At 40.4% G+C, this 11963-nt stretch overlaps 1 protein-coding gene across 1 annotated transcript in view; it reads right to left on the bottom strand.

Moving 5' to 3' along the window:
- Positions 1-4285: 4285 nt before the first annotated feature.
- LOC103609223 (leucine-rich repeat and guanylate kinase domain-containing protein-like) overlaps positions 4286-11963 on the bottom strand; it is a gene marked incomplete at its 5' end in the record, with an annotated part of 53357 nt that continues 45679 nt past the window's right edge. Inside the window, 2 exons of the mRNA XM_008593580.1 lie at positions 4286-4668; positions 9753-9904. Coding sequence (XP_008591802.1) covers positions 4538-4668; positions 9753-9904 — 283 coding nt within the window. The remainder of the gene's footprint in view (positions 4669-9752; positions 9905-11963) is intronic.

Below are 11963 nucleotides of genomic sequence, written 5' to 3'. Positions count from 1 at the left end.
TGTTAAGGTCTTCGGGTCATTTTTTAATCAGATTGTTCTCTTATTATTGAGTTTTAAGAGTTTTTTGTTTCTTTTGGATAATATATCTTTATCAGATGTGTATTTTGCAAATATTTTCTCCCCATATGTTCTTTTCATTCTCTTGACAGTGTCTTTCCCAGAGCAGAAAATTTTAATTGTAATGAAGTCCAGCTTATCAATTATTTCTTTCTTCAAATGAACCTTTGGTATCATACCTAAAAATCGTTGTTAAACCCAAGATTATCTAGATTTTTTAAAAATGTTTTCTTCTAGGAGGTTTATAGTTTTGCATTTTCCATTTAGGTCTGTGATTCATTTTAGTTCTTTTTTGTGAAGGGCAGGTCTGTTGTAGATTCTTTTTTTTTTTTCTTCCTTCCTTTTTTATTTATTTATTTTTGCATTTAGATGTCCAGTTGTTCCAGCACCATTTGTTGAAAAGACTATCTTTTCTCCATGGTATTGCCTTTGCTCTTTTGTCAAAGAAGATCAGTTGACCATATAGGTCTATTCCTGAACTCTCTATTCTGTTTCATTGATACAGTTATCTATTCTTTGCCATTATCACACTGTCTTGATTCCTGTAGCTTTATAAGTCTTGAAGTCAGGTAGTGTCAGTCCTCCAACTTTGTTCAGCTCCTTCATGTTTTTTATTCACTCTGCCATCCTCTGCCTTTTAATTGGTGTATTTAGACTATTTACCTTTAATGTGATTGTGACTATGTTAGGACTTTACTTTTGGTTTTTTGTTTTGTTTGCCCTGTTTTTCAGTCTGCTGTTTTCTTTTTCCCACCTTCCTATGTGTTACTTGAACATTTTTTTAAACTCCGAGTTTTTCTTATTGATAATGTTTTGGAATGTATCTTTTTGTATAGCTTTTTTAGTGGTTGTTCTAGGTATTACATTACTCATATATAACATACCACAGTCTATTGGCATTGACATTTTACCAATTCAAGTGAAATGCAGAAACCTTATCTTTATTAATTCCCTTACTTCCCTGTTTATAATGATCTTAATTTATACATACTCACATACATTGATGACAACATTAGACAATGTTATAATTGTTGCACAACCATCAGACAAAATTTAGAAAACTCAAGATGAGAAGGAACTTCTATTTTATTTACCTGTATTTTTACTCTTTCCATTTTTTGTTCTTCCTTCCTGACCTTCTAAATTTTCTTCTTTTATCTTCTCCATTCTGTTTCAAAAACTTCCTCTAGCCATTCTTAGAATAGGTTTGCTGACAACACATTCTTTCAGTTTTATTGGAGAATTTCTTAATTTTTCCTTCATCCATGAAGAACATCTTCACTAAATATAGAATTTTAGGTTGGTGGTTCTTTTCTTCTAGCGCTTGAAAATGTTAAACCCATTAATGATCTCTGGTGGTGTCATGGTTTCTGATGAGAAATCAACCATCATTTGATTAGCTTTTTTCCTATAATTAAGATGTCATTTCTTTCTCTCTCACTTTCCTAAGATTTTTTTCTTTGCCTTTAGTTTTCAGAAGTTTGATTATAATTTTCTGATGAGAAATCAACCATCATTTGATTAGCTTTTTTCCTATAATTAAGATGTCATTTCCTTCTCTCTCACTTTCCTAAGATTTTTTCTTTGCCTTTAGTTTTCAGAAGTTTGATTATAACGTGTCTTGTGGATTTCTTTGGATTTGTCCTGTTTGAGGTTCACTCAGCTTCTTAAATTTGTAGGTTTTTGGCTTTTGCCAAATTTGGGGAATTTTTGGTCATCATTTCTTTGAATATTTTCCAGCCCTACACGTTTTTTGTTCTCCTTCTGAAACTCCAGTGACACAAATATTAGATATTTTCATACAGTCTTACATATCTCTGGGACTTATTTAGTTATTCAGTCTATTTTATCTCTGTTTAGATTGGGTAATTTCAATTTTTCTGTCTTCATGTTCACCGATTTTTTTTCTCTGTCCTCTCCATTTAACTGTTTTGCCTATCCATGAAGTTTTTAAATTTCAGTTATTATATTCTTATGAATTCTTATGAGTTCTTATGATTGCTGCTTTAAAAATCCTTGCCAGATAATTCCAACATTTGAGTCATTTTGGCGTTTGGCATGTTAATTGTCTTTTGCCATTCAAGTTGAAGTTTTCCTGATTCTTGATATGATAAATAGTTTTTCAGTTATGTCTTGGACATTTTGGATAGTGTGTTCTGAAACTCCAGACCTCATTTAATCTTCTATTTTGTCAGGGCTTCTCTGACACCATGCCAGTGGGGAAAGGTGACACTGACTCATTACTGCCAGGTAGAGGTGAAAGTCCAAGTTATCTTGGACTCTGTTGACACTCAGGGTGGGAAAGAGGGAAGTGATACCTCATTAATGCTGGGGGGGTGGGTGGAAGTTTAGGATCCCCACTAAGCGTCAACACTACCCTGGCTGGGAGAAAGAGGGGCACCTTGACACTGCTCCTCACATAGCCTACACTGACCCTTCAAGAAGATGGGTCAGTGGTGTTAAGTCCTGGCTGTCCATGAGACCTTCTAATATCCTCAAGTGGGAAAGGTGAGAGGTGCCTCATTACTATTAGGCAGGGGAGTAGAAGTCCAGGCTTCCCAAGTGGCCTTTAATGACACTGTGGGAGGAGGTTTTCATTAATATTTGGCAGTGGTGAAAGTCCCAGCTCTCCACAAGACCTTCTCTGACACTATCCTAGCAGAGAGGAGGAGGAAAACCTTGTTATAACCAGAAGACAGTGGAAGCCTTTGCTGATAGGGGCGGGGAGTGAGGGTGGGGCCATAGTTTTATCCATGGTGCTTGGCTAGAGCAGGGCAGCTATTGTCTAAAAGTTTGTCTTGGGAGATTGCCTCTTTCCCAGTCCTTTGGCTAGAGAGAGCAGGCTTTTGTTGAAGCTTTTGTCGGTATACCCATTAGTGTTCTGGATTGTAGCTTCTGCAGCACCCAGTTCAGGATAGATGAGGCAAAAAGGAAATCCAGAGCATTGACCACCACATTGTTACTCAGTTTCTGAGGTCCATAGAGTATCTTCCCTCTTCTTTCCACCTCTCAGAGTTTTCTTATGTTTGTTTTATATATAATGTCCAGGGTTTTAGCTATACTTACTGGGAGAACTAGGGAAAAGTGCATCTCCTCCATGTTGTATGAAATTAAAACTATTATTTTCATGTGTTCTAGTGTGTCCAAAATATTTTATAATAATTTTTAAAAGATTAGATACTTATGAAAGTTAAACTATTCTTTAAGGTTCTTGGGGCACAGTGATCCACCCTTTGCCTCCCAATTTCCCCAGCAAAGATTGTCCCCCCCCCTCACTTTTCCCTGCTTGGCCTTGTCCTCCCCTCCATGGTTCCCCTGCTCCCCTCCCACCAACTCCAAGAAAAGAACTTTAACCGGCTCCTGTTTGAGAACAGGGCTAGCTGGAAGACAAGAGCCAATAGCAAGTTACGTCCAAGTTTGTGTTCTGGGAAAGAGAGCTATTAAAGGTGGTTTTGATATTTTAAAAAGGGAAGTCATTAGAGAATTCCGACATTTTAAATATTTAACAATTACTACAGTAGTATGTGGAGGCTCCTGTTCCTACTAGTTGTCATGCATAGGAGACTCAGAAAAGAGACCATTTACCAATCCAAAAGGATGTATTTCAGTGTTTTAATAACCAGGACAACCTTATTGGCACATGTTAGCTGAATACCAACTTGTCTATAACTACTCAATAGGTTTTTCTCTGCAAAAGGCAGGGAATGAAACCACAAAGATGATGAAATTTGTTTAAAAACATTTCTAATGACAAGAAGTACATAATCAGAGTTAGGGAAGGGTGAAATAAAAGAATTATCTGATACTCTTTATTCCTTCATATTGCTAAAGCAAGTCAAGAATGCCCCCCTCCAACTACATTAATTAATTCCCTTTGAGAGATGTAGTTGATATCATGTTTGTCACAAGTTCAATGAAACTCTATAATTCTTTATAATCAGAACAAAATAGTTGAGTTCTCTAAAGTATGCACTAATGTCATAATAGACACATTGAAATTTTAAGAGCACAATTCCAGTTCAATATATCCAAAAATCATTATGCACATAGCAATGCAGAGATCTTGAGATATATTGCCATCTGATATTTCACAGCAGGAAGCAGCTGGAGAATCATTTATAGCGATGGGAAAAATTGAAATGACATTCGTAAAAGCTAAGAATAACTCACACTCTTGAGATATATTGCCATCTGATATTTCACAGCAGGAAGCAGCTGGAGAATCATTTATAGCAATGGGAAAAATTGAAATGACATTCGTAAAAGCTAAGAATAACTCACACTTAAAAAAAACAATTAAATAAGGACACTATTCAGAAAATCACTAAAGAAATTGATTGAGAGAATTAAGCAGGAGGAACATTCTTTTGTAGGTAGTTGGCTGAGTGAGAAACAGCTGGGATCCATGGCCAGGTAAGACAAAGGACTGGACATTATCAGAGCGAGTTTTCCATGTTAAAATCAGATGTCAAGCACTGGTCTACTTGCGGCCCTGAGGGATTGGAGGGAGGGTGGGTTTAGTATTGGAACCTGGGCGACTGATGATTGAGATGGTGTGTCTTCCATGTTGGAGTGGCCTTTTTTCATGTGAAAATGATTGTACATGTAGTTCTGTAAAACATTAAGAAAAAAGGATACAACACATATAATTAATTCCTTGGTACCCTAAACAAAGAAAATAAATACTGCATGATGTAAGCACCAGAATAATTTTTATAATTCATTCATGACAAATTGTAAGGAATGAATGACATCCAAAGAAGAAAAACAGGGGGTGAGGTCAGAATATATCACATGCACGGTTGGACAAGCTTAGGTTATGAAGAGTTGCCCAATGACCAGAAGGTTGCTACAGCAAGCACTTACTATGCTACTCCTCCACCCTGCTCACACCCTCTGTAACAATGCCCCACACCATACTTTTTCAGAATTATACACATGCAGATTCAGGACACACACACACACACACCCTGAAGTCCTTCCTAGAGAAACTTCATCTAAGTTTGGAAGACAGATACTGAAGGTAGAGGCAAGGTGGCCATACAGAAAGGAGAATTCTCACTGGTGAGAAGGCAGCGTAGCAGGGATTAAGAATGTGAAGCACAGACTTCTACAGGAAGTGATCTGTAAGATCAGAAAGACTAAATCTATTGGCCAAACCAAAGCAATCCAAAGTAAAAGGGAAAATTGAGCTTTTTTAGGTATACTCAGAGCAAAAAGGGCACACAGATGGAGGAGAAAATATCATGTTAAAAGAGGAGAAAGAAAGTGATGGATGGATGGATGGATGGAAGGAAGGAAGGAAGGAAGGAAGGAAGGAAGGAAGGAAGATCCAAAAATCAATTATGATAATCCACCACATTGACTACAACAACAAAAACAGCAGGAGGGAATGTCATGTGATCACTCAAATAAAGCTAAAAATGTATTTGAGATAACTCCACATACATTCATAATAAAACTTAGCAAACTAAAAGAAAACTTCCTTAATCCAATAAAAAAAAATCTTTTAAAAAATCATGATAAGCATCAGATTCAGGGTCAAATATTGAAATATCGGGCCGGCGCGGTGGCGCACTGCTACACTGCGCCGCTTGGGAGCGCGGCGGCGAGGGTTCGGATCCCACTACAGACCGGTTCCCGCTCACTGGCTGAGCAAGGCGCGGGGGCAACACCGAGGGTTGCAATCCCGTTGCTGGTCCCCGGTCCGGTACGGGGGCAACACTGAGGGTTGCGATCCGTTGCCGGACACGGAAAAAGACAAAAGACAAAAAAAAAAAAAAAGAAGGACAAGAAAGCTCCTCCATATTTGCTTTTTTTCTTTCTTTCTTTCACCATGGAGATGTTTTTTAAACTGGAAATGATAAAGCAAACATTTTAGAATAAAGGCCCTGGAGAAGAAAAAAGACAGTAGAAGAATAGGTCTCTTTTCTCAATTAGTTCAAATTTCCACAACCAGATAAATTACATCTCAGGACGATGAAATTACTTACAGAAGTAGTTTTAGAGAATCTGGCCTTTGAGACTTCATTGGCAGTGAGAAAAGTACTGGAGACATATAATACTGCCATTTTAAAAATAGGAACAAAGATTTACAAGCCAGTACATCTGACTTTAAAGCTTAGCAAATTTCGGGCCGGCCTGGTGGCGCACTGCTACAGTGCGCCGCTTGGGAGCGCGGTGGCACTCCCACCAAGGGTTCGGATCCCACATACAGACCGGTTCCTGCTCACTGGCTGAGCGAGGTGTGGGCGCAACACCGAGGGTTGCGATCCCATTGCTGGTCCCGGTCCGGTACGGGCGCGACACTGAGGGTTGCGATCCGTTGCCGGACATGAAAAAAAGACAAAAAGGAAAAAAAAAAAAAAAAAGCTTAGCAAATTTCAGTTTATTAAAGAAATAACCATGCATTTAGAAAATGCTGTAGAGAGTGAGGGGATGAAAGGGATTGCAAAGAAAAATTATTTCAAATTAACTTAATTTCCCTTTTACTTTGGCAGGCATCAACAAACTGTGGCCCATAGGCCAAATCTGGTCTGCAGCCTGTTTTGAAAGTAAAGTTTTATTGGAACCTAGCCCATGCCCATTCATTTACATATCATCTAGGGTTGGTCTCACTCTACAATGGTAGGTTGAGTAGTTGCAAAGGAGCCTGTATGGCCCCACAGAGCCAAAAGCATTTACTGTCTGACGATTTACAGAAAGCTTGCTGACCTCTGAGTTAGAAAATACCACTGATATAAAGCATCTCGATTTCTGCAGGGCACTTATCAAACTTTCTTATGTGAATACACTAGTGAGATGTGAGTAGGAATCACATACCAGGTGGACTGTCCCTGGAACTGAGTTTCCAGAGACCTGTCACAGGACACTACTCTTGGACAAGTCCTGGGTCTTACTGTTGACAGTGACTATAACAAAGGCATAGGTGGCATGCTTGTTGGCCTTATAGATTTCAAAGATGTATAAAATAGTGAATGTGGAAGACGAATCAAGATCCAGAATGATCTACTCAAGTAGGAATGTGGGGCCAAAATCAAAATTATAAAAAGATGAAAATAGAAGTTGCATTGATATATATCTAAAAGAACCAACTGTACATATATTAGATTGTTTGGCAGTTCATGTGAAAAAGATATGAGAGTTTACCTGACCCAGAGCCAGTAGTATGATGTGGTTTCTAAGAAAACCACCATAGAAGGACATAAGCAAAATGGCAGACATGGCTGCACGCCCTCATTCTCATATGGAAATATTAAATAAATAGAGACTAGCTAAAATAACTTTACAGTAGCTCTGAAATCATTAAAGATCCTTGCCAACCAAGTGAATGCCCAACCGAGAAAAAGCCACATTCAAAATGGTAGGAAATTTCACGGTGTTTTCACTCACCCTTGCTCCACCTTCTCCCCAGCACAATGCAGTGTAGTTTGGGGGAAGCACAGTCGGCCTTCTAGTTTCCTTCTGCGAGCCAGAAAGGGTAGAGCAGATCTAATCTGCAACATTCTAACCTGTCTAGGGGGTGCCTGACTGGCCTCTGTATCACCTAACTCAGAGTTCAGATGGCCAAAGAGGCACAGCTGAGAGCTCAGACTGGGGAAGCCACAGGAAGCAGTGGACAGGGCTCATGAAAACCACAAGGAGGCTACTAATTGAGGAAAATACAATAGAACAGCTAAGGCCCCAAGAAAAAGCAGGGGTAAGACTCTCAATAAAATTAAGACATTTAAAAGCAGCTGTGTATACTGAGGAAATGGGAAAAAATCACATCCACAGGCCCAGGGAAAACGCATAATGAGAAAATGCCTGAAAATGTAGGCCTTCAAACAGGGCTAATCCTAGGCTAAGAACATATCCTTCTAATTAGTGAAGGTCTTCCCCTGCCCTGGAGATCGCAGCCTTGGAGAGGTGTCTGATTTTTCAAATGACCAACTTTGAGAGAGAGATCACAAGGCATACAAAGAAACAGGAAAACATGGCCCATTCTAAGGAACAAAATAAATCCACAGAAGACATCCTTGAAGAAAACCAATGTAATCTTCTGCTATGTGTGTAAAAATGAACAAAGACAATACCTAACAGGTATCTAGCACTTTACTTCTTACACCATACCTCATCTTATCTGGTCCTATATTATATATTACATTATAATATACATATATATGTTATATAGTAATTTATGATAATACTACATTATTATAGGACAGAAGTTGTTATTCTCAAGGCTCAAATGTTAACTGATTTGCCCAACATTATTCTGCCAGACAATGTAAAAATGGAACTAGAACCCAGGTCTTCTGATTCTTAATCTAATGCTCTTTCCACTATACCATACCATTGATAACAACCCCACTTTACTCTGGCCAGACTCTGTCTGGAATGCAGTGTTTGACTCTAAGTATCCCATTTAAGGAAGGATAGAGGCAGAGGAGACAAAATGAGATGAGGGACGTCTAAGAACACTGTCCTATGGGCCAGAACCATAATAAGCCTTGGTGCCTTGTTTGGCCTAGTGCTCCTGGGTCCTCTCAGGACTTAGAGTGGCAGGTCACAGCCTTTAGCAGTTCCTAGAACATTTTCCAGTTCCTGTGAGATGACATAAAGATCTACTTGGGAATCTAGGATTATTTCCTGGACCTTTGGTCTCAGAACTCTAATCCTGATTGCTTGTGTCCCTCATGAGTAAAATCCTTGAAAATGTCTTATTTCAGCCAGCTATTCTGGTCAAATACAACTACAGCTGAAGAGGAAGTCTACTTTTAAATTGGTTCGAAAATGCTTGCTTCAGTGGCCTCTTCCTTTTGGAGATGCCATCCACTGTGTCCTTTTGTCCAGGGCAACCTAAGAGGTCTATATTCTTTTTCTAGTTCCTCTGGTCACTTGAGCAAGCAGGGGTTCAGGCAGAACAACATCTTCTGGGTTCGGGCAGAATATCCCCTATGGCTACAAATGGTGTCATCCTCCTGGCCTCCAGGTCCTAGACAATTTCCCCATCTTACTCATTCCTCTAAAAATTACTCATAGAACCCCACCTTCCATGCTGCCACCTGGGTTACTTTTTCCCATTGCCATTCTCAACTCTAGTCCTTCAATTTCCCCATATTGTTCAAGGTCTTTACTCAACGTTATTTATGAACATTGCCACTGAGCCCAGAGAGAAAAATGCAGTGGCTGTTCTATCTGCCTGGACATTTACATTCATATGTGCGTTGGGGAGCAGGGGGCAAAAAGAAGGTGAAACAGAGGGGCTGGGCCACATCCTTCAAGCCTTAAACCATCAGAATCCTGCCAACCCCACCCCTCCAGTAGAAGACTGGATAGCAGTTGGGAACCCTCCACACTTGTCTTTCCCTTTACTGAGCAGGGTCTAAGTCACCCAAGACCTCCTCCAGAGAGTATGTGGCCCTCGCACCAGACCCCTGCAGGTAGTGCTGCCAGGTGGGCAGAGCAGCAGCTTCCACTCTAAGTAGCTAAGTGACCTTGGGCATATTTCCAACCTTTCTGAATTTTGTTTCTCATCTGTAACAATGAGGGACAAAACGACGCACTCTACCTCAGAAGGAGATTCTGACTTAATACACTTATTTAATTTTAAAAAACCAAACAAAACAGAAACAGTCAGAAATACAATAAGAAACATATATGAGTAGAATATGTATTAATACTTATAGAGCCATATGTAAAACAACTCATACCTTTTAGGGCCTGATCCGTCTCACCATCACTTACTCCGGATCCTGGGCGTGAAGAAACGCTACCCTCTGGAGGCTGAAAAGGCAATTCTCTTGCCCATGGACAAGACTGAAAGAATGCAGAGTATTTCATGGAAATATAGGACTCCTTGTCACTGAAAAAATGAAAAACGAAAGATCTTTTTGAGACACAAAACTACTAGTGTCCATACAATTCATGCCTATGACTTCAGTAGTTCGCAAGCTTGTCTCTGTTGAGCTAGTTTTAAATGATTATCTATTACAAGCACTGCAGAGCAGTGGACATATCTTAAAGCATATTAAGTACTGAACACATTAGCATAAACTTCTCATCTATTATACAAAACGTAACTGAGTGTCTACTAAGAGCAAAGCATCATGACAGGTGCTGGAGTATAAAACAAGACGAATAAGGTGCAGAACCTAATTTCTAGGACTTTAGAATCAAGTGCAATTTATATATGGCAGTTACTGCTATTAAGCATAGAAAAAATGAAAGCATGTTAGGCAGCCAGATCTGGACCCCACATTGGGCATATCTAACGCTAGTTTTATTTTTTTTTTCCTTTTTGTCTTTTTCCGTGTCCGGCAATGGATCGCAACCCTCAGTGTTGCCCCCATACCGGACCGGGGACCGGCAACGGGATTGCAACCCTCAGTGTCACACCCGCACCTCACTCAGCCAGTGAGCGGGAACCGGTCCGTATGTGGGATCCGAACCCTCGGCGGGAGCGCCGCCGCGCTTCCCAAGCGGCGCACTGTAGCAGTGCGCCACCGGGCCGGCCCCTAAACCATTACTTTTTGAAGAATTCCTCCCTTTAAACACGGCCCAAAATCTTAAGGAAATAAAGGAATGCAACTCTCATGGCAGATTTTTAGGCATAAAAATGGGAGAGATCTAGCAAAGTTTCTTCACTAAATGTTGAAGCCACGCCATGAGTTTTCCCTGACTCAGTAAGGGGGACAGTGTTGGTCCCACATCATGGGAGACAGACGTGCTCCTCCTCTCCTCTCCCTGACCCATGCACTCCCTACCTCCCACCTTGGGACCCCAAAGTCTGTTTGAACTCTTGGCCCTTTTCTGTTACTCATTCACCATGTCATTTGTAATGCCAGCACTGAGTAGGTTCAGGGATGCAATGATGAAGCGGAGATCTAGACCTGCCCTCATTCCATGGACAGTCTTGCAGCCTTATCCAATCACATACATACTTTACAAAAAAAAAAAAAAAAGTGTAAGTGCTATGAAGGGAAACACAGGATGCCATAAGACGGTACATTAGGGATTCCAGGACAGCTCGCCTTGAGGAAGTGACATTTTAGTTAAGGCCCGAGGGATGAATTAGCCAAAGGGAGAAGGTCTTTAAAAAAAAAAAAAAAAAAAAGTGTAAGTGCTATGAAGGGAAACACAGGATGCCATAAGACGGTACATTAGGGATTCCAGGACAGCTCGCCTTGAGGAAGTGACATTTTAGTTAAGGCCCGAGGGATGAATTAGCCAAAGGGAGAAGGTGGGGTGGAGGTTAGAACTGGAGAGGATGAAGGAGACTGTTCTAAGTAGAGGGAGCATTGTGTCTAAAGATCCTCGCTGTCAGCATCTAAGACAAAGACAAGGAGTAGATACTTCAAAAGTAGGAGATTTCTGGAGTTTTACCACCATTGGGCATTGGGGAAAGGGTGCTGCAGCCAAAGTGATGTGCATCTCTTCTGAGATGGGTCATGGGGGGCTTGTTCCAAAGCATGTTACTGTGCCTCTCAGACCAATGACTCCAGGGCCAGAGAGCGGCTGATTTAAGCATTTTATAGACTGTGCCCTCGACCTCACCAGCCATCTCACTAATGGGTGCCCACAGTCGCTAGGAGGTCCTCAGAGCAGGATCATGCTGAGGCCAAGCAAAAAAGTCCCCCTGCCCCACGCACACACAAAAAGAAAGATTTCCAGTTAACAGCAAGTGTCAAAAACGACAGGCATAAATGTAGGCCAACCCCTCAGACAAGGAATTGAAATGTGAATATGGGGCCTTCGCATTTTTAAAAGTTTAATGGGGTTCCTTTTAAGATGTAACAGAGAATATGAATTCTCTGTTGGAGATGCTGATATGTCGTGAGAGGATTTAGCAAATATGAGGTGGTTTGGGGAGAAAGGAGAAAAAGCAGAGAAAAAAGAAACCTCTGGTAGAAGGTATTTAAAAT

Source organism: Galeopterus variegatus, unplaced genomic scaffold (genome assembly GCF_000696425.1).
Source record: "Galeopterus variegatus unplaced genomic scaffold, G_variegatus-3.0.2 Scaffold9364, whole genome shotgun sequence".
Taxonomy (NCBI): domain Eukaryota; kingdom Metazoa; phylum Chordata; class Mammalia; order Dermoptera; family Cynocephalidae; genus Galeopterus; species Galeopterus variegatus.
This window is presented reverse-complemented; position numbering and strand designations above follow the sequence as displayed.